This window comes from Lepidochelys olivacea (genome assembly GCF_965140295.1).
Source record: "Lepidochelys olivacea isolate rLepOli2 genome assembly, chromosome: 12".
Taxonomy (NCBI): Eukaryota; Metazoa; Chordata; order Testudines; family Cheloniidae; genus Lepidochelys; species Lepidochelys olivacea.
In genome coordinates, this window is record NC_140422.1 from 39,897,006 (window position 1) to 39,918,851 (window position 21,846).

The following is a 21,846-nucleotide window of genomic DNA, read 5'->3' on the forward strand; positions in this document are numbered from 1 at the left end:
CCCCACCCAGCCGGCTATATAAGGGCCTGGCCCGGGGCGCTGGGCCCCCAGGCCGGGAGGGAGCATGCTCGGGATGGGAACCGGCTTCCCCGCCCTCCTCCTCCTCCTGCTGCTGCTGGCCGGCCTGGCGGCCCCCGCGCCGGGAGCGGGGCCCGGCGGGGGCGGGGCGGCCCCCGGGCCGGGAGCGGGGCCCGGCGGGGGCGGGGCGGCCCCCGCGCCGGGAGCGGGGCCCGGCGGCAGCCGGCGGCTGAAGATCGGCATCGTCTGCGCGCTGGGGGCGCTGGGGATGCTGAGCAACGGGGCGGCGGGGGCGGCGGCCGCCTCGGCCGTGGCGGGCTGGAGCCGCAGCCGCCGCCTCACGCTGCTCTCGCTGGCGGCGGCCGACGCGGCGCTGGCGCTGCTGGTGGTGCCGCTCAACCTGTACGGCGGCCTGGGGCCCGGGGCGCCGCCCGAGGCCTACTGCCGGGCCGTGGCCTTCGTCAGCGCCAGCCTCTTCGGCGCCGCGCTCTACTCGCTGGCCGGCGTCTCGCTCGAGCGCTACGTCGCCGTCGCCTTCCCGCTGCGCCACGCGCGCCTGCTGGGCCGGCGCCGCCTCGCGCTGCTGCTGGCGGGCGCCTGGCTGGGCCCCGCCCTGCTGCTGCTGCCCGTGGCCCTGCCCGGCCGCGCCGCCGTCCTGCGCGTGCGCTTCTCGGCCGCCGCGCTGCTCTGCGAGCCGGACTACGGCTCCAACGCCGCCTACGCCGGCCTGCTGGCCGCCGCCATCTTCTGTCCCGCCGCGGCCACCGTCACCTTCGCCAACCTGCGCCTCTGGCAGGCGGCGCGCGCCCAGCGCCGGCGCGGCGAAGGGGCGGGGCTGAGGCGGCTCCGCCTGCTGCAGCTGGACGCCGCCTCCCGGGTCCTAGTGCCCGTCGTCGTCGCCTTCTACGTGTGCTGGGCGCCCTGCATGGCCACCATCCTGTACAACGGTGAGGAGTGGAAGGGGGCAGTGGGGAGGGTCAGAGGGATGGCAGGGAGCAGGGGGATGGGAAGGGGGCAGTGGGGAGGAGGAGGAGGTAGTGGGGAGGGTCAGAGGGATGGGATGGAGCAGTAGGGTGGGGCAGGGAGCAGGGGGATGGGAAGGGGGCAGTGGGGTAGGGATGGGGGAAGTGGGGGCGGAGCAGGGGGATGGGGCGGAGCAGTGGGGTGCGGCTGGGGGCAGTGGGAAGTGGAGAGGGTCAGGGGGATGGCAGGGAGCAGGGGGATGGGAAGGGGGCAGTGGGAAGGAGCAGTGGGGTAGGGGTGGGGGATGGTGGAAGGGGGCAGTGGGGTGGGGAAGGGAGATGGCGGCTGTGGAATGAGGTGGGGGGGAGACATGGAGTATAGATAATGGAAACTGGATGAGCTGCAGTGGGTACCACGCTCTAAGAAGCCTGTGCCCAGGGTTGCTGCTGGGCTCCCACGCTCTTAGAAGCCTGTGCTGCAGGGAGTGGGACCCTTGCACAATGAGGATGCAAGAGGCTCAGTGGAGCTCCCTTGGGTGTGTGGGGGTGTCACGGAGTCCCTGGGCGATGCTCTGGAACTGCTCCCCATGAAGCCAGTCAGGACTCTGGGGCAGTTGCCTTTCTGTGAGCAGCCTGTCTTCAGGACACAAAGCTCACCCAGCTTCCACCTTCCTGGGTCTGACCTCAGAGCATTCAGCATCCTCTGCCCCTCCGTGCGCTTCCCACAGTGAGCCCGCTCAGGCGGGGCTCCTGGGGAAGCCAGACGATCTTGCCCCCCCCAACTCCGCAGTCAGACGTGACTCTCAGCCAGCCAGTAAAACAGAAGGTTTATTAGACGACAGGAACATGGTCTTATACAGAGCTTGTAGGTGCAGAGAACCGAACCCCTCAAGCTGGGTCCATTTTGGGGGGCAGTGAGCCAGACAACCACATCTGCCCTTCACTCCATGTCCCCAGCCAGCCCCAAACTGAAACTTTCGCCCAGCCCCTCCTCCTCTGGGCCAGGAGGGCACCTGATTCCTTTGTTCTCCAACCCTTTAGCTCTCACCTTGCAGGGGGGAAGGGCCCAGGCCATCAGTTGCCAGGAAACAGGGTGTCAGCCATTCTCTGTGTCCAGACCCCTGCACACACCTGCCCTCTAGGGCTCTTCAGTGATCATACACCCTTACCCCACCACCTAGATACTTAAGAACTGCCTAGGGGAAACTGAGGCACCCCCACACTATTCAGAGGAAACATTAAGAACAGTCCCACTTCGTCACAGGTGGTGCGCACGTGTTTGTGTCCAATCACATCTTAAACCTGAAATGCTCACACCCAGGTTGGCTGTCAGGGGAGCACAAACAAAAACTGCTCATGCTTTTATGATCTCTGAGCTTTTTAAGCCAACCTCATGTCTTTGGGGGTCTGACTTGTGTGTGTAACTTTTGGGGCTGGCAATACTAGGATCAGCCTCCGGGGAGGAGCACCTCAATGCCATGTGCTGATATTATTATTAGGTGCACTTGCCCTGTCCTGGGGGAGAGGAGAGACCCAAAACCAAGGGGTGGTTGGGAGCCCTGCTTGAAGTGGCCTGGCTTTGAGTGCTTGCCTGGGAGAGGTGAGGGGTGGGGAATTGGGAGACTTGGTTTCCCTTTACCTCTGCCCCATGTTACAGGTGAGTCATGGTCTCAGCTGGGGCAAGTGAGGGTCTAGAATGGGAGCATCACACTAGTGGGCCTGGGCTGGTGTGGTGCTGAGGCTGCCCACAATGAGTGGGGAAGGACCATAGGGTCTCACCCCTGGGCATGAAGAGCCCCGTGTAATGTGGGGAACACTCACCTGGTGCTCTCCTTCTTGCAGCAATCACGAAGGATAGAGTCCACGAGTGGCTGGAGTTCGTGGCCCTGTGGCTGCCTAGCGGCAGTGGCTTTCTCAACTGCTTTGTCTACTTCTGGACCAACAGGAACTTCAGGCACAAGTTCCAGAAGATCAGGCACAAGCTCTGTGGGCCCTGCAGCCGAGACAAGTGGGAGCAGGACGTGCACAGGATGGTCACCATCAGTGCAGTGGTGGAGAGGAGCAGCAGCCAGCCTGTTCTCCTTCTGGACCGCTCCTGCAGTGGGTCTTCCACCAGCATCTTACTGCCCAGAGAAGCACAAACTAGCCTATAAGCTACTTTGACACCTTCTGTGTCAGCTACAATATGTCAGGCTCTTTGTGTCCTGCAAGATGTGTGAACGCCTGGCTTTGTCAAGAGCTTGGACGCTTGTGCAGCAGAAGGAGCTGCTGCCTCCTCCTGGGGCTGAGGCTGCTCTGGCTGTGGGAAAGAAAATTGTGAAAAGTCACCAGAGGAGGTCAAGCATCTTTCTGTGAGCTTCACCAAATGGTATCAGTGGAGAAATATACAAAGAGTGTTTGAGTTAAGGAGCCCTCCCTGGGAAGGGGTTTTGTGTGGGGAAACTGGTCACAGCATGGACATGAGCGTCTGCTGTGAAAGAAACAGGACATCTACTCGGAGCTAAGTGCCCTGATCCACCCCAGCCAGGGGCAGAGAAGGTATAAAGTCCCTGCTGCCCTACAGCCCCACACACAACTACCTCTCTGATCAGCACAGTGTGACAAGGTCTCCCTCTAAGCCAAAGGGGACATGGTTCTCTCACCACCAAGCCAGGTCCAGCCAAAGTACCTGATGGGTTGGCAATAATGGCTAGTGCCAGGTTTTCAGGAGAAGGTTGGGTGAAGCTTAAGGGCTGAGGGGAAGGTGTGAGATCCTGACTGCAAAAGGGACTGTCAAGCAGGCATTGCGGTTCATGCCCCATGGCTATTACACCTGCCATGTGATCACTTCTGAAACCTGCCCAAGGGCCTGCTGCACTGTTGCTCTGGTTGCAGACTTGCCTACCTCCATTCACCAGGTTCAGGTTCTGCCTCCGGCTCTGTTTGCCATCCCAGCTGGGTGATCCTCCTTCCCCTCCCCTCACTTCACGGGGACCCTGGGCATAGAAGGACACAAACTCACTTGGGGGAAGGGTGGAATACTTTTATATAAGTTGAAAGAGAACTGCAGCTTCTGGCGTGACAGTCTGTCTGGTTTTAACACCTTTTTATCTGCCAGCCTCTGCCATCCAGATGTTGAGGGTTTTTAGAGTAGGTTTTAGTTAAATTGGATAAATTCTCACCGTCCGTGTGTTTGATCAATCTGGACAAAGGACTCCAGGTCATAGGGGTGGAACTTTAGGGAGCCCTTTGCTGACAGCATTGATTTTTGGGTGCTCTCCTAAACTCTGTCCTGGTGCAAAGGAAGGAGCAGCAGGCTGATGGGTAGCCTCACTCCTCCACTGTATGGCTGGGGGTTTTGCTAGGCTGAATGTCCCATTCTACTGGAGCTGCCTCCCTTGCACCTTGCTGGCCCACTCCCCAGAAACAGGTGAGGAAATTGACATTTTGTAATTAGTTAACCAGACTTTTAATGACTTGGGCTGGTAATGGAGAAAGGTCAGGAGATGGAGCTCGTCCTCCATTCTCCTCTCACTTCTAGTCAGACCAGAGGATTAAATGAACAATCACGGAAAGATGAAGTGAGCAAACTGAACATGTAGTAATCTGGGAAGTGGAGCTGTGGTTAAGGCCTGCCCAGTTTGTCTTTGCTCTTTTGCAAGGTGAATTCTTCCAGCCGCTGAAACCTCCCCGTCCACGGAAAGGCTGGGGTTTGTTCCTATTGTCAAAAAATATTAAGTCTTAAAGTGAATGTGTGATGTCACAAGGAAAGCAGCAGTGCTGGGTTAGAGGAAAATGGCCTCTGCTCTCCACTGTGCCTTAAATTAGGGAATTATTCTCTTACTGTTGGATTGTAAATAGCCATTTTACCTGCTCTACCCTCCCAGGGTTCCTGCTGCTCTTCTCCCCTCCCGCCCCCCGTGATTTATACATCAGGGACCAGTGGAAACTGCATCAAATTGAAATAGTATTTGTAACTGACTTGATCAAGTGTATACTGTAGTGGATTTGGAAAAAGCTTTACTGTGGAGTCTCTCCTGTCCTGTATGCACCAAACCCTCTTTAAATGCACACTGTATTTTTTATTGCTGTCTAAGGTGTATTTTATCTCTTGGGTTTGGAGCTGTCTGTAGGGAGATTCCCCTCCCCCTCAATCTTTAAATGTTCTATTTCTGGAAAAAAGTATTTAATTACAAGGACTGTAAATAAAAAATAAAGATTTAGTTATTTAACTTCAGGCTGAATGTGTTTCCTTGGCTGGCTGTGGACTGCAAAAGCAGCAAATCTGACACGCCAAAGGGGTCTGGAATAGGGGAGGTGTTCTGGTGAGCAAGTGATTTTGGCAGGGGTTGTGGAGTTCTCAGGACTCTGGTGAAGTAGGATTGGGAAGACCAGCACCAGAGGAGCTTGCAGTGTAATGTAAAGGACAATAGCACTGCCGGACTTAGAGTACACTTGGCTGGAATTACAATAAATGAAAAGTTATGGGGGCCGGGGGTGGGGGGGAACCTCCATGATCTAGAATAGGATGGAGACAGTTCTGCTCCTGCTTTCAAGCTTGCATGAGCAAATCTGGGTATTTTCCCAAATAAATTAGGTGCACAAAATGCATGTGCAGTTGGGTACCTATCTTAAGCTAAAAAATCTGGTCCCTAAAACGTCCTTGACACTTTGAATCCCTGGGCAGGTAAACAGTCCTGATGCTCATGGAACTGAGTGAGTTCCCAAACTCTCCGGGAAGAGAACTGAAGTTCTAGTAACGGCAGCCTGGCCATCCTGCGTACGTGCCTCAAGGCCTCGTTCTTGTTTTTAAACAACCAGCTGTTGTCCTAGAGAAGGCAAGGCAGCAGCCAAGTTCTGTGCAGCTTCATGTGACATTTTATGTAGAGCGTTTAATCAGCCAGTTTGCAAAACCATCTACTCAACTTCCTGTACCGTGTGGCTACAGGGTTGATAAGGGCAGCCTGGCTACACAGAAGTCTGTTTTACTCCTGAGGGCATTCTACACTAAAAAAAAAAAAAAAAAAAAAAAATTAAAACTACAGCAAAAAAATTAAAATATTGTGCACAGAATTTTTAAAATTATGCAAATTTTATTTGTCAAATAAATGTGAAGGCTCCAGCATAGCAGTGGGGAGCACAGGCCACTGGCTGCACAGAGGTGGGAGATCAGTGTGCAGTTCCCCCACTACAGGACACGCACTGAGGGAAGAGGCTGCACTCAACCCTGACACCGCGCAAGGACCGGGCCTGCCCCAGAAACACCTCAGGGCCTGCCCCTCCATGCCAGGTGTGGACAGGCAGGCTCAGCAAGGCAGGATCCAAGTGTGGAGGGGCTTAGTGTGAGGGGATCCAGGTGTGGGTTGAGAGGGTTCTCTGTGGGGCAATCTGGACTAGGCAGGCGGCTCGGTGAGGGATCCGGGTGTGGGGGGGAATCTGAATGCACGGGCTTATTGTAGGGGGGGCTCTGGTGTAATGGGACTCCACAGGGGGGTCCAGGTGAAGGTGGTTCAGGCTCAGCGGGTGTGGGAGGAGACAGAACTTTCAGGGGGGCCTTGGTGTGTGGGGCTCAGCGGGGGAGGACCTAGATGCTGGAGGAGTGGGGCTCAGTGAGGTGGGGATCCAGGTGTAACTGGCTCATCAGGGTGGTCTAGGTGCAGGGGGAGTGGGGCTTATCAGGGGGGAGTTCTGGGTGTCGGGGGGGTTGAGGCTCGGTGAGAGGGTCTGGGTATGATGCACAGGGGTTGGGGAGAAGCTCCCTGTACAGTGATCCTGCCCTGTGCAGCTGAGGGGAGGTGGGTGGGTGGGTTGCAGAGCTTCTTACAGCTGGGGGAGAAATCTGGGGTGGGTCTGACCTGGCCCTGGCCCTGGATGCCATGCAGGGGTTAGCCCTGCTTTAAGCAGGGGTTTGGACTAGATGACCTCCTGAAGTCTCTTCCACCCCTAATCTTCTATGAAAAGGAAGTCCCCGTCCTCCCTAACCCAGCCAGGACTAGCAGCTGAGCCCGTCTCAGGGTAGGAGCCACCAGCCGTGTCTTCCCCAGTCCCGCCCCTTGCCCCACAGTAATTTACCTCTCTGCCGGCTGCACTGGGCACCTGAAACATATTGCTGGGGAGGGTCTAATGACCACTCTTGTGGCTTCCCATTGCTTCCCTGTCAAAGATATTTTTCTGTGGAGAGGCAAAGAAATCTGCAGGGAACATAAATTCTGCACATGTTCAGAAGCGCAGAATTCCCCCAGGAGTACTGTTTGTCAGAGGCGCAGCCACAGAGCAAACTCCCTTCACCTTGATCTCAGGGGAATAGGGGAAAGCAGCTTCCTTTAGGGCAGAGTGGGGCAGTTCAGCTGCCATGGGGTGCCTTGCCTAGGCCTTCCAGAGGAGAGTCTAGCATTGCTTCATATTTCCCCAAGACTCTGCCTTGTTTTTTTCAGTGGGAGGCCATGCCTCCTTGCCCTGGATATGGGTTTGTGTTTCAATGCTGTACCAAGCACACCTGTGTGCTGGGCAGTGCCTGCTGGCTCATGCAAACGCTGGGCCAGTCTTCCCCCACCGAGGCCCAGTGGGAGACACTGGCGTACCTGTTTGGGCAGTTTGACGGTTCTCCAAAGAATTCACCAGACACTTTCCATAAACGGAACCATTCAATAATTACATGTAACACTCCAATACAAAAACCAGCCCCAGCTCTGAGGGCGCGAGTGACCCCCCCCCCGCCCCCTGGGTGCGCTCAGCACTGTCACCATAATATAGAACTGTGGCAGTTAGACAAGTCTTAAACCCGCTGGCCATGGCAGGGGCTGATGGTTGGCAGGGCCTGCAGGCTAGTTTGCACTGGGCCAAGGGCTGCCGCTTGGGGCAATGGGCCCGCCAGCTCGAGGGGAAGTCTGCTGCCTTCTGATATATAAATACAGCTTATCCACAAACCCTCTGGTCAGAGTCAGCCTGTCATTCTGAAGCTTATTTTGGCTTGGAGACAGGAGAACCTTGTTTCCTAAAATGATTCACAGGAATTTCACAGCAGCCACCAAAGCTGCATCGCTCCCCAGCCCCCGGGGCCGGTGCTTCCTTTTTTGGTCACAGTCAGTGTTTTGCAAAGTCTGAGGAAGGCGGGAGTAACTGGGCGGAGGCAATGTTCCCCCATCAGGACCCCCAGAAAGGCTGCTGCCCTGGCTCCCTCTAGGGGACTGGCACAGCCCAGCGGGCGCTCGCTTTTGAGAAGGGCTGGGGGATGGTGCTCACAGCTGTGTGGGGGGTAACATTCAGCAGGGCGGGGCCTTGTGACCCTGGTTGTGACCAATGCATCCCCCCCGTGATGTTCCATCCAATCTTCTGTGTGCCCCCCCTCACTCCAGGAGAGGCCAGGGGCCTTGGTCAGCTCCCTAGGGCTGTGACTGGCACAGCCTTCTCCACTGTCCGGGGCTGGCTGGTGGGGGGCCCAGCACGTTACCCAACAAAGTACATAGCTTAGAGTTTTGTTCCCCGAGTCCCAACTGTGGACAAAGCCTCTGCCCTGCCTGCTTAGCCATGTCCCTCGCCCGTGCAGCCCCCGCATCAGTCCATGAGCCAGCGGAAGCACAGACTGGAGTCCCGCATCTCTTCCTGGTAGATCTTGTGGAAGAGCATGTTCTGCCGCGGGGTGAAGTGGTCTCTCCAGTCTCCAACTGTCCCTAAAGCAGAGGAGAAGATGCAGAGCGAAGCCGGGTACTGGGCCAGAGCCAGGCTTGGCAGCCTTTTCCCTATCAGGGCCCAGATACCATGGCAATGGGCGCAAAAGGCCCATATAGAGGGCACATAGCTCTGGGATTCACTCTGCTCCTTAGCACCCCACAGGGGATCAGCTCAGAATGCAGAACATCTGCCTCCAGGAGCACAGCATGCTGCCCCTTCCCACTCCAGCCACAAAAGCCCCGGGGCTGCTGCAGGACAGCCCTTTGAAGGTTTGCTAGCAGTCCCCGGTGGGAGGAGTTCCCTGGAGTCCCTGCAGCCAAGCCTGGGTTAAATCAGCCCCTGACCATTGCAACCCACTTGTGATGATGTGAGGCAGCAGGGAGGGGGGAGTGTTGACCTGGGAATGTGCCCTAGGGATGGGAGACCTGAGAGCCTGTCACCTGAGCCAGGAGGGGGAGGGGGAGGTGACACCTCTGCCCAGGAATGTGAAGACAGGCTGCAGGAGAGAGCCTGCTGGGGGGGTTTAGTTTCAGTTTGGGGCTGGGTGGAGGAACACAGGGAACCCCAGGGCTGGGGTCTAAGCTCCCTGCTCCCCCAGAAGGACTTGACTGAGGGGTCCTGGTTGTACCCACAAGCTCTGTTGTGGACTGTGTTCCTGTTGTCCAATAAACCTTCTGTTTTACTGGCTGGCTGAGAGTCTCAGTGAATCCCAGGAAGAGGGGTGCAGGGCCTGGACTCCCCCACACGCCGTGACACTACAGCTTTGGCAGCAAGGGCTGCGGGCACACAAGCAAGCAGGACATGCCTGGCTCCTTCTGACTCAGCCCGCCTGCCCGTGGGGGTGGCTCACACCCATCCTTAGCTCCCATCCAGGGGCAGCCACAGGGCAGCGAGCTGGTTCCATCCTGCCGCAGCAGTCGGAGCCTCAAACCGTCAGCAGAGCACCCACCAGCCTGCGGGGGCGGAGGCAGAGAGGCCAGGGGATGAAGGAAAGCCCTTTGCTGCCACCACTGCCCTGGTGGGAGGGGAAGGGGCTGGGACGGGACTGCTCACCCCCCCCCCACCCCCGTACCTTTCCTCATGAACCGGCCCTGGTGGTGGTCCATGATCTCGCAGGGGATGAGTGTGTAGTTCACCATCTCATTCTCGCGCATGGAGGAGAAGCTGCAGTGCTGCTGGATTGCTCTGATCGCCTCCGGCTGCAGCGGGCAGCCCAGCCAACCAGCGAGCTGCTCGACCGAGCGCCCCAGCTCCTGCAAAGCCGTGGCGACCGGCAGCGTTAGTGAGGGGCACCCCCAGGGCAGATCGGGTGAGCAGCCAGCGACTGGGGGGGCTGGACCCCTGCTCCGGGGGCTCCGGCTCAGCCAGGAGGTGTTGTGTGAGTGGGTCCAGGTCACGGTGGGAGGTTCATGTGCCTTTGGCTTCACCCTTCAGGGGCCCCGCTCTGCCTGGAGCTGTGCTGGGCGTAGCACCCCTGACCAGCCTGGGATTCCTGCCAACTGCTGCCACCCAGGCAGCTGGGATGCCGCAGGCGGTGTCAGGGTGAAGCAGAGGCTGCTGGGCCTTGCGGGGGCCTGCAGCAGATGTGGAGCCATGTGGGAGTTGGCGGCTGTCGCTGTCCCACAAGCTAAGGCCACCCATGACCTCCCGGAGCCCAGACAGAGCTCAGCTCCCCCAGCTCCCAAAGTGCACACCAAGGGAGCGGCTCCTTCAGCCGGGCCATTTGCAGACGCCGGTGGCGGTGACCCACATGCCCGTGGCAGCTGGGAGCCCCAGGGCTAACCCACCTTGTGCATGTCCTCATAGGTGATGAAGAAGAGACCCAGCTCGGCCTGCAGGCTCAGCCAGCCCTTGACGTGGTCGAACCAGGAGCCGTACTGCACTGTGGGGAGGAGAGAGGGTTGGGATCGAGAGGTGACTCTGGCCGTGGTGCAGACGGCCCTGGGAAAGCTCCTGCTCTCGCACTGCAGAGCCAGCATTGGGCCCCGTGTGGCACTCCTCCAACCCTGCGCTGTGCAGTACCCTTGGTTCTGACGGCAGGGGCCTGGCAGCCTGGATCTGCCCCTCACTCCCTCTGGCTCAGCTGCGCCGTTGCCCCTCCCCAGAGCACTTCCTGGGGTGCTGCTTGGCTCAGGCAAAGCCCCAGGAGCGTGCCCAACGGGACTGTGGGGGGCGGGGGCAGCCACATCCCTGGCTGAGTGTAAGGGACGGCACTAAAAGCAAACCTGCCTTTGGGGCAGCAGAAAGCTGGCTCCCCTGGGCTCTCCACTGGGTGTGACTGGGCTGCAGCTAATTCTCAGGCTCCTGCGGATTGCCTGAGCCTCTGAGCTGACCCCCCAGTCTTCCTGGGCAAAGCCTAGTGCAGGGACCACAGAGCCAGGCCTCCTAAGCTCTGAGCCCAGCCAGCCTCCTCATTAGCGCTTGGGTGAGTCATGCCCTTCCCTGGGCCTTGGTTTCCCCAGCTGTAAATGCGGGAGACGGCACTGCTGCGGGGCAGTGAAGCCTAGGGCATGTTTGCAAAGTGCCTGGAGCTCTCTGGGGCAGAGGATGCCGCTCACCTGTGCCATCCAGGAAGCGGATGAGGAAGTCCTCAAAGGAGCCCGGGTCAGGCAGGAACTTGGCCATCTTGTGGAAGTGATAGAAGGAAACCGCGATGTCCTTGGGGTTCCGGGCCATGTAGATCACCTGGGATCAGGAGCAGACAAAGGACATCTGCGTCAGACAGACACACAGACAGGAGGAGCAATGGCCACATGCCCTGCCCCTAGCGGGGTGGTTCCTCTACGCTGCACTCTGCCGTCAGGATTCGCCTCCCTTTCCATGCCCCATTCCCAAGACACTGTCTCCAGGAGTGTCCTGAACAAGGTGGTGGGACCCAATCGCGAGGCCTTTGGAGCAGCGAGGCTCCTTACCCCACCCCAGTGACTCAGCACGCCACACCCCTGGTCCACCACCCCCTGGGCCCGATGTGTGGCAGCAGGGTGCTTCCTCATTTGTAAATTACCTGAGTGTACAGAAAGCCCCAGGGCAAGCCCGCTGACTTGGGGGAAGCCCCTTTCAGCCCCATGGCTCACTCAGCCAGGGCAGACCCACCTAATCTAGTGCAATCCCCTTGGGGCTGAGACCAAACTGAGGGAAACCCAGCCACGGGGTGTCCGGGCAAGCTCTGGCAGCCATTCGAGTCTTCTCCATCTAGCCCCACTGCTGGGCAGGTGCTGGGCACATGGGCAGAGCACTCGGCCACGTCCTCGCCCCACGGTGGAGATATAAGCCACAATACAGCTGGCCCCAGCAGAGCAGGGTGAAGAGCTTGTACCCCAAACACTCATTCTCTCCCTGCCTGGCCCTTCTCTAGCCAGCCCGTGTCAGGACGTGGGCACTCACTTTGACCTTGGATTTCCTCAGCGCTGGGGCCAGGACCTGGCAGGGGAGGTGTGTGGTGATGAGGCGGGGCTCGCCGGTCTCTTGCAGCATGTCCTTGAAGTATGTGTGCTCCAGCCAGGGGGCTCTGGCCCAGTTCGGGATGGTCTTGGCTGGCTCAAGGTCCCCCTTGCTGCGGATCAGGGTCAGGATCTCCTGCATCCAGGTGGTGCCTAGAGAAGAAAGGCAGGGCTCTAGCGGTGAGCTTCTCCAGGGATCCTCCCCTGTCCCAGAGACAGAGCAAGGGTGATAACCTCTGGCAGTTCGCCCGCCCCTCAGCACAGACACTCCCAGCCCCCAGCTGTGCTGCATTCCCCCACCAGAGCAGGGGCGACAAGGAGGGGCTGCGTGCTCCTAGAAGCCTCTTGCGTAACAGAGAATTCCAAAGAAGTGGAGTGATCGAAGGGTCAGACGCGGGGCTGTCATAACACAGCTGGCTTTATGGACCTCTGATCCAGAGCCTTGAGTCAGAAGGGGGGACCTGGCGCCAGCTAGTCCTGGTGCAGTCCAAGTGCTGCACTCCTGAGCAGGGCCCTGGCCAAGCATTCCTACCAAGTGAGCCGATCCAGGCCAGGCCTGGGCCAAGGAACGCCCAAGCCAAGCGAGGGGCCCGTGGCCCTGAGCTAACACAGCCAGTCACCGGCCAGCTGGAGCAGAGCTGCAAGGACTCATGGCTAGTCCCCCCAGCCCTCACAGCCTGGGAATTCAGGTGAATGTGGGGCCCCACAGCCCGCGCCGTCCCCGGCGTCTCAGTGCTCTGAGCAGAGTGTGACCTTTGCTGGAGCGGGACAGTGACAGCAAAGCCCGCTCCACGCCAGGGGCATGTCTGCGCTTGGCGCCGACGTTGGGGAGTCATTGCAATAGTCTGGGCCCACTCCACTGCCCGTGCTTGCTGGGAGCCCCCCTGCACAGAGCTGGGGGGCCCAGGCTCCTCGCTGCTGTGGACCTCCCAGCCTTGCAGGCAGTTGATAGACACCGTCCTCCTGCCAGGCACCCTCCAGCATGCTGCAATGGGCACCCAGGGCACCCCTCCCCGACCGTGCAGGGTGCCTGAGGCGGGACACAGCTGGCATCGGGGGCTGTTAGGGTGGGAATGCAGCTGAGCTGGGGCTGGGGGGCCTCCCTGGGGCCAGGCAGGGGTGAGGGGGGATTTTGCCAGCCCTGCTGCTCACAAGCATGAGTCCTGGTATCTGGGCGCTCCCTGACAGTGTCTCGCTCTACCAGATGCTGATAAACATGTGGAGAGCAGAGCCTGTAATCCGTCCAGCTGGCCACAGAAAGCTCTTCTCCAAGCCAGCGGTGACGGGCTGGGAGCCAGAGGGCGTATGCAGCCCCAGACAGAGCCCTCTTCCCGGAGGCTCTGGCATGCAACTTCTGCCACGCTGACAAGCGGTGCCCGGGGCCGGATTGATGGCCCATATGCCAGCCTGAACAAACCCTCTCCTGCAGCCCCCCAGCACCGCACTGCCCAGGAGGACAGTTCAACAGAGTGAGACATGAATGGCAATCCAGTCCCTGCCTTGCCTGTCTCAGGGCAAGTGCTGCCCAGCCAGCCTCCTAGCGGTGGCCCCTGCTGGGCTGGGGAGCAGGGTCCCTGCCCTTCACCACAGGCACTGGGTCAGCGAGACTCCGGCTCTTACCAGACTTGGGGTAGGTGGCAATGACGACATCCGTGTCTCGGAACTGGAAGCTGCTGGCAAAGCGCAGGGACTCCTGCGTGTGCAAGTAGCCAGGCAAGGACATGCCAGCGAAGGTCTCTGTCACCTCCATCCTGTCCATGGTGACTGCAAGCGGAGGAGTCTGAGCGCTCCCAGGTGCCAGCAGCTTAAATAGCCAGAGAAAGAGGAACCCTCCCTTCCTGGCTTCACCCTCCCCTTATGGGTGTGGGGCCAGCGGAGAGGGAGGTCTCAGGCTGTTCTGCTTTGATTCAGGGCTTGTCTACATGATAAACTTGCTCCACTTGGCTGCAGCGCTTCTGGTGAAGCTGCTCTGAGCCGATGGGAGAGAGCTCTCCCATCCTCTGAATAACCCCGCTCCATGATGGGCAGGACTGTGTCTGTGGGCAACACTCTCCTGCTGACATAGCACTGTCCATACCAGCAATCAGGTCAGTATAACTCTGTCGCCCGGGGGGTGGATTACCTCTGAGCGTCACAGTTATAGCAAAGGTTTCAGAGTAGCAGCCGTGTTAGTCTGTATTCGCAAAAAGAAAAGGAGGACTTGTGGCACCTTAGAGACTAACCAATTTATTAGAGCATAAGCTTTCGTGAGCTACAGCTCACTTCCTCAGATGCATATCGTGGAAACTGCAGCAGGCTTTATATATACACAGAGAATATGAAACAATACCTATTCCCACCCCACTGTCCTGCTGGTAATAGTTTAGACCAGGGCTCGGGGGCTGAATATTGACCTCAGGGCACACTGCTGGACTCCAAACTACCTGTGAGAGCTATACTTCGATTTCACCAACCAGTTCTCAAGTGTAAACCCCTCAGGCACTAGAAGAGCCTTAACAAGGAGTCAGACAGTCCCCTTGGGTGCACCGCACTGTCTTGCCACCCAGGTGAGCCTGCTTTGTGACAGATGGTCCTTTACACCAAGACTCAGCAATATTCAGGTCAAGGCAAGTCGCTTACCCCAGCTCAATTGCACGTCAGATCTCACGCCAAAGACAACGCTTGTAGCCAGTCCTATAATAATCCGTCTCAAGATTTATTATGTAGGACAAGGAAACAAGACAGATATTTACAAGGCTAAAGCAGCTAAACACACACACACACATAAGTTCCAGTTGTAAATTTCAAAAGGTAATAGAAGCTTGTATGATCAGCAAGCTCTATATCTTCTCTAGAGCTAACGCAGGCCAACCATTGGGGAGCTTTTCTTAAGCTTGGTGATCCTTGCCTCTCACAGTCCAAGCAGCATAAAGACACAGTTCCTTCCTCTTAGAGGTTTTTATCCCTCCTCATCTTCTGCTTGGAGTTGCAAACTGAGTTGTTGGGAGGAATTCACTTGCAAGACGGCTTCATGGGGGTTGTGGGGGAAGAGCAATCAGCAACGTCTTTTGTTCTCTTTGATGTTCCACAATAGTTCGTCTGGTATCCACGGCCTCCCTTGTGAGGCAGGACATAGCACAATCTGTTGGTGCTCAGCACTTTACACTAATGTCTCTCTCCTGGCTGGTGATTTACACACGGAGGCTTATTGTACAAACACTTAAATATTACCATACCATACAGGACACGGCTATTATAAGTGAGATTACTGCAGGCAGCAACATACCAGCATCCAATAAAATCTAAGCACTAAGCACATCTTCATAAGTCTAAGACCTATTTTAACAATACTGACATACAGATGAGCCAGATTGATTCCAGCTATGTCTGTCAGTGCTCAAGTGAGCGATGGGGACCTTGGCATCAGCAGGCACCTGGTCAGCCAGCGTCACAGAGTGGGTCTGGCTGGAGCAGCTCACACAACACTGGCAGATTAAATGTCCCATAGACGAGTCACCCCATCAAGATCGGAGGCCCCTTGTGCTGGGGCGCCCCCTGCCCAGCGCCCTGTAACCAGCCGATTCCTCATAGGCACCATGGCAGAGCTGGGCTGGAGGGGGCGAGGGGAGGGGGCTCGCCAGGCAAGCAGCTTTGGAGGCAGGATGTCCTATTGTGGGAGAGCAGGCAGTGCTGGTCAGGCAATGGGAACCTTGGGGGGAAGCTGAGCCTAGAGCAGCTCCCCATCCCGGTTAGCCCGGGGGCTCAGTCTGCGCAAGCTGGGAGCCCCAAGTTCCAGCAGGCAATGCTGGGGGAATGCCCTGGGGATGTGTGGGGTCCACCCGGACTGCTCCCAGATGGCGGTACCCTCCCTGCTGCCCCCCGCCCTGCCTGCTTCTTGAATTGGCTTCCAGGCCACGGACTCCTCTATGAGGCCCCAATCTCAGCCCCCTACATCTCTGCTTCCCTTCCCCTGCTCCACTTGTTCCCTTTGCCCATTCAGCGTGGCACCCCTACACCGGAAACAGTCGCCTGTCCTGTCCCATCCCCTGCACCTCCCAGACCAGACCAGCCTGGCAGCCAAACCCTCCTGCCTTCCTCCCCAAGAGCCCCCACCCCTCTCCAGACTGGTGCCGGAGCCCGTTCCCCAGAGCGGTGGGGGTGGTGCCGGAGCCCATTCCCCAGAGCGGTGGGGGAGGTGCCGGAGCCCGTTCCCCAGAGCGGTGGGGGAGGTGCCGGAGCCCGTTCCCCAGAGCGGTGGGGGAGGTGCCGGAGCCCGTTCCCCAGAGCGGTGGGGGAGGTGCCGGAGCCCAGTCCCCAGAGCGGTGGGGGAGGTGCCGGAGCCCGTTCCCCAGAGCGGTGGGGGAGGTGCCAGAGCCCGTTCCCCAGGGCGGTGGGGAAGGTGCCGGAGCCCGTTCCCCAGAGCGGTGGGGGAGGTGCCGGAGCCCGTTCCCCAGAGCGGTGGGGGAGGTGCCGGAGCCCGTTCCCCAGGGCGGTGGGGAAGGTGCCAGAGCCCGTTCCCCAGAGCGGTGGGGGAGGTGCCGGAGCCCGTTCCCCAGAGCGGTGGGGGAGGTGCCGGAGCCCGTTCCCCAGGGCGGTGGGGAAGGTGCCGGAGCCCGTTCCCCAGAGCGGTGGGGGTGGTGCCGGAGCCCATTCCCCAGAGCGGTGGGGGAGGTGCCGGAGCCCGTTCCCCAGGGCGGTGGGGAAGGTGCCGGAGCCCGTTCCCCAGAGCGGTGGGGGAGGTGCCGGAGCCCGTTCCCCAGGGCGGTGGGGGAGGTGCCGGAGCCCAGTCCCCAGAGCGGTGGGGGAGGTGCCGGAGCCCGTTCCCCAGAGCGGTGGGGGAGGTGCCGGAGCCCGTTCCCCAGGGCGGTGGGGGAGGTGCCGGAGCCCGTTCCCCAGAGCGGTGGGGGAGGTGCCGGAGCCCGTTCCCCAGGGCGGTGGGGGAGGTGCCGGAGCCCAGTCCCCAGAGCGGTGGGGGAGGTGCCGGAGCCCGTTCCCCAGAGCGGTGGGGGAGGTGCCGGAGCCCAGTCCCCAGGGCGGTGGGGGAGGTGCCGGAGCCCGTTCCCCAGGGCGGTGGGGGAGGTGCCGGAGCCCACCCCCACGGCGCCAGCTGAGTGATCACATTCACCACTGTTAGCATCCAAGGTAAGTGACTGGTTTACTTTCACAAACTGCCAGCAGACCAGGCCCCGTCCGCCCCAAAGCCAAGGGTGGCTCCAGGTCTGAGCAGACCCAGTGCGCCTGCTCCAGGGGGTGACCCTGAGCAGGCGCCAGGCCTGAGCCCGGCCGTGCGCTCGTCTCCCAGGGTCAGGCTGACACTCGGCGCCCATCCCCAAGGAGGGGAGCGTGGAGCAGAGCGGGAAACATGCTCTCCCCAGCACAGCCTGGGAAGCACTCGGGACCTTCCGCAAACCCCAGCCCAGCCCAGGGTGGAGAACGACGCGACGTGTCAGCCTCAGCTTCCCCCAACCGTCACCCCCACCCTGGCCCGGCTCTGCAAGCCACACGGGCCAGGGCTCACCACGTTCCCCCAACAGCCAACCACTGCCCAGGCCCTGCGCCTCTTCCCCAAACCGCACCCCCTTCCCCAGCAGCCACCTCACCGGAACAATGAGCCGGGCCCCGGCCAGTGGTTCTGGGCCTCCTGGCCAGCCAGAGGCAGCTGGTCCCCTTTGCAGGGCGGGCTGCCCTTTGTGCCGTAGGCCTGTCGCAGGTGGCCCCCTCACTCCCCCACCGGCTGGGAACACTGCTTACCATTTAGAGCAGCGATGCCAGCGATCTATGATGGCCCCAAGCCCACGGCCTGCTCGCCTGAGACGCTCTCGGGGCACCAGGCCAGGAGACAGCCACGCCAACTCAAAAATATGAGAATTGCTGGCACCACCCGGAGCAACGGGGCCTTCGGCTCCCTCCTGAGCGAGACACTGACGATCCTGTAGCCTGGGCTGCTCTGCTCCCCGCAGTGCCCTCCCGCCCCTGGGCTGCTCTGCTCATCGGCCAGCGGTGCCCGGGGGCGAGGGCCGGGACGCTCCTGAACAAGCCCGACGGGTCTGCCAGTGGGCAGGGGTGCCGAGGAGGGGCAGCTGCAGCAGCCACTCGCCATGCTGAGACTGGGTGCTGGCAGTAGAGCCGGTGGCTAGAAAGGGAGCCGGGCGAGATGGAAAGAGCCTAGAATCAAGCCAGTGGGATGGCAGCACCTGCCTGGGACCAGCACGGGAGAGTGCTGGCCGAACACTGAGAGTCTGGCAGGAGCACAGAGCTGGCTACGGCTTTGCAGCCTGCCCAGTGCCCAGGGGCCCCAGGAGGGAGCCAGGTACCTAAAGACGCTCCCTTGCGAAGGGGGGTAAGTTGGCATCTCCGCGCACCACAGCAGGCCCCACTGTGTCTGCCCTGGCCTTGCTCACAGGGCGCTAGGCGCCACCCCAGAGAAATGGATTTCCATCGAGCACGGTGCTGGGGGCCTTCGTGGGAACACACAGGCAGCAGTTCCGTGCATGGCACAGACCGGAGCATAGCCATCCAACTGCCCTCCGCCCCAGCCAGCCGGCAAGCCCTGCACTGACTTTAACCCAGCGAATCTCCACATGAGCCCTGCAGCTCCACCAGCCTGCAGGAGGTGTGAGAACAGGGGTGTTGGCCAGACCCCCCACATACACAAAAACCCAGCCCTGGAGTCCCTGCCGGTTGGATTCCATCAATGCTTGGAGCTGATCGCTCCTGGCTCTAGCTGCTAGCTGGGGCTCATGTTGGTTGGGGCACAGGGTGACAGGCCAGCAATAGCCTGAACAAAGCCTAATGGGATTAAGATAAATGTTATTGGATTAAGTTAAACCTTATTGAATTGCAGTTAGCGCCTTTGGGGTCCATTGGATTAACAATGCAGTTCTGTCTGCTACTGCAGCATTGCACACACCTGCTCTAGTAGGCGTGGGGGCTAATTTAATTCCTCCTTTATCAGCCCTTTGAAGCCACCCCCAGGGAGATGCACATGTACTGGTCAGACTGGATCCTCCAGGGATCAACACACAAAGGAAGGGTTTGGGGATAAATAGCCTGGTTTTAAACAGACTTGGGGCTTTCAATTCTGATCTAGAATCATAGAATCATAGAATATCAGGATTGGAAGGGACCTCAGGAGGTCATCTAGTCCAACCCCCTGCTCAAAGCAGGACCAATCCCCAATTAAATCATCCCAGCCAGGGCTTTGTCAAGCCTGACCTTAAAAACTTCTAGGGAAGGAGATTCCACCACCTCCCTAGGGAACGCATTCCAGTGTTTCACCACCCTCCTAGTGAAAAAGTTTTTCCTAATATCCAACCTAAACCTCCCCCACTGCAACTTGAGACCATTACTCCTTGTTCTGTCCTCTTCTACCACTGAGAATAGTCTAGAATCATCCTCTCTGGAACCACCTCTCAGGTAGTTGAAAACAGCTATCAAATCCCCCCTCATTCTTCTCTTCCGTAGACTAAACGTCCCCAGTTCCCTCAGCCTCTCCTCATAAGTCATGTGTTCCAGTCCCCTAATTATTTTTGTTGCCCTTCGCTGGACTCTTTCCAATTTTTCCACATCCTTCTTGTAGTGTGGGGCCGAAAACTGGACACAGTACTCCAGATGAGGCCTCACCAGTGTCGAATAGAGGGGAACGATCACGTCCCTCGATCTAGCAACAGCCAGGACCCTGGTCCAGCGAGGGTCCCAATCCTTAGGGTAGGGTTGGCAGGACTGGGCCTATGGGGCCCCATACAACTGGGTGCTCGTTTTCAGCTGAGGCTGTGATGAACTTGTAACCACAAGGAAAGCCTTTCTGTGCTGGGAATAGCACGGGGAAGGCAGGGAGCTGGCAGCCCAGAAATACCCTGCTCTGAAGGGAGACAGACACAGGTCTCCACCCCAGAGAGGTGTCAGCCAGGGGAGCTGGAAACCTGGGCCGTGGAGGGGAAGTACAGGTGCACTTGCCCAGAACTGTGACAAGTGGCTGGAACACTTTCTCAGTGCCAGGCTAGGCGGCAGAAGTGGCTGGTAACAAACGCATGCCAATGAGCCCCCTCACACATCCCGCACAGGGTGAAAAGCGCAGCACTGGCCCTGCCCAAAGAGTGTCGGCCGCAGCTCTAGGGCCGCACAGCGAGCCCAGGCTGTTAAAAGCATTGGTTGACTCTGGGATTCAAACTCTGGGCCCTGTGTTCCCGGGCCCAGCAGAGCAGAGGGCAGGGCCTTGCAGGGCATGCTAGTCCGAGCAGCAGCGCCCAAGGCAGCCAAGCCAGAGCTTTGTGCAAAGCCAGGCCCAAATCTCCCCTCTCAGGCCCCAGCCACAGAGAGTTTTCTCCCTGGTGCTCCTCCACATCACTGCTATTGTTTGGGGCTAACCCCTTCTTTGCCACACCATTTTAATTTGGATTCAGCTGGTTGCTGTTGTGAGCATGTGGCAAGTTCTCCAGCTGGGACTGCCCCCCACGGGGGAGAAAATCCAGAGCGGGGAGGGTGGCTTTCGTTTTCACACCTGTGCATTTCGCTGTCTGGTTATTTACACTGCGCTCATCACCTTGGCATCTCCTCGAGAAACACGCTGCACTTTAGACCTGTGTCTTCCACACGCGCCCCATCAGCTGACACAGCCGACAAACCAGCTCAGAGATCAGGAGAGGTGCCATCAGCTGAGGATGGGCGTATGCGCCCCACTATTTGCCCCGTCAGGGGTACATCCTGAATGGAACCTGGCATCAGGCCCAGAAGGGAATGCTCTCTGTGTAAACCCAATACCAAAACAAATTTGCAAAGTCCGTGAAAACCCCGGGGGCCTTTAGATCATTAGCAAGGGAGCCCAGACAGTGCAGCCATTAGTACATGGGCTCTGCTGGTTTGCAGTCCCTGCCTATGCCCCGGGATGGTCTGGAATACGGACTCTGACTCACACTTACTCTAAGGAGAAGCCCTCCAACTTCCCCTCTCCCTAGCCAAGGTCCCCTAGACACAGGCGTCATGGAGTGAACTTGAGGGCCCTGGTCTCTGCTGGAAGGAGACTGACCAGGTCGGGCTGAAGAGGAGCTCTGTGAAGCTCGGAAGCTGGTCTCTCTCACCAACAGAAGTTGGTCCAATAAAAGCTATTCCCTTGTCTCACTAATGTCCTGGGACCAACACGGCAAACCGCAGCTGGGCCGGAAATGTGTGGAATTGAAGGGACCCCTGAAAGCAGTGGCAGGGCCTGCCCCTGCTGGTTTTCCATGGTTTCAGCACAACATTCTCCTCTTTCAAAGACTCCTTTCCTCCCCAGCTGCTGCTCCAGGAAGGAGAGAATCTCTGAGAAGTGACAGCGGCTGGCCTGGCCTGGCCGCACACAGGGAGTGCTCAGCTCCCTTCTAGATGCCTTGCAAATGAGGGATTGTACAGGCATCTCCCACTTCCAGTCTCCTGCCCGGCCCCGCATGTCCTTGGACTTGCCTCTCTTGGACCGAGCCAATCAGGCCTAGCAGGTGGAATGCGGCTCACTCCCCGTCCCGCAGCCAAGTAGCTACACGCCGAACAACGGCACCTTCGGGGGATGCAGCAATGGTGACCTTCTAAACAGAGCAGCCGGGCAGCACAGCAGGGGCTAGCTACCCGCCTGGACCCCGTGGGCACGGACTCGGGGCAGCTGGCCCGTGCTGTCACTCACCCCCTCCTGTGCTGCTTCTGGTGCCCTAGTTCACCAGAGCTACCCGGGTGTCACCCCCCAGTTCCAAGTGTAGACGTGACCTTGGCAGGATGGCACCTGAAGCCGCCACTTGCGCGTGACATTTCTGAGCGGGGGGGCTCCGAGC

The 21,846-nt window shown here is 59.0% G+C and overlaps 2 protein-coding genes across 2 annotated transcripts; one reads left to right on the top strand and one right to left on the bottom strand.

Annotated features, from left to right (window-relative positions):
• Positions 1–73: 73 nt before the first annotated feature.
• Positions 74–5,156, top strand: LOC311528969 (melatonin receptor type 1B-B-like; the record flags this gene model as incomplete). Its single annotated transcript, XM_084644517.1, has 2 exons — positions 74–965; positions 2,823–5,156. The coding sequence occupies 2 exons, from the start codon at positions 74–76 to the stop codon at positions 3,131–3,133; spliced, it is 1,203 nt and encodes a 400-aa protein (XP_084500643.1). The 3' UTR covers positions 3,134–5,156.
• Positions 5,157–7,590: 2,434 nt separating this feature from the next.
• LOC311528990 (sulfotransferase 2B1-like) lies at positions 7,591–13,861 on the bottom strand. Its single transcript, XM_084644563.1, has 6 exons — positions 13,691–13,861; positions 12,015–12,223; positions 11,189–11,315; positions 10,418–10,512; positions 9,703–9,883; positions 7,591–8,629 (listed from the first exon to the last, which is right to left on the bottom strand). Exons 1-6 carry the CDS (start codon positions 13,827–13,829, stop codon positions 8,514–8,516), a joined length of 867 nt encoding a protein of 288 aa, XP_084500689.1. The 5' UTR covers positions 13,830–13,861; the 3' UTR covers positions 7,591–8,513.
• Positions 13,862–21,846: the final 7,985 nt, after the last annotated feature.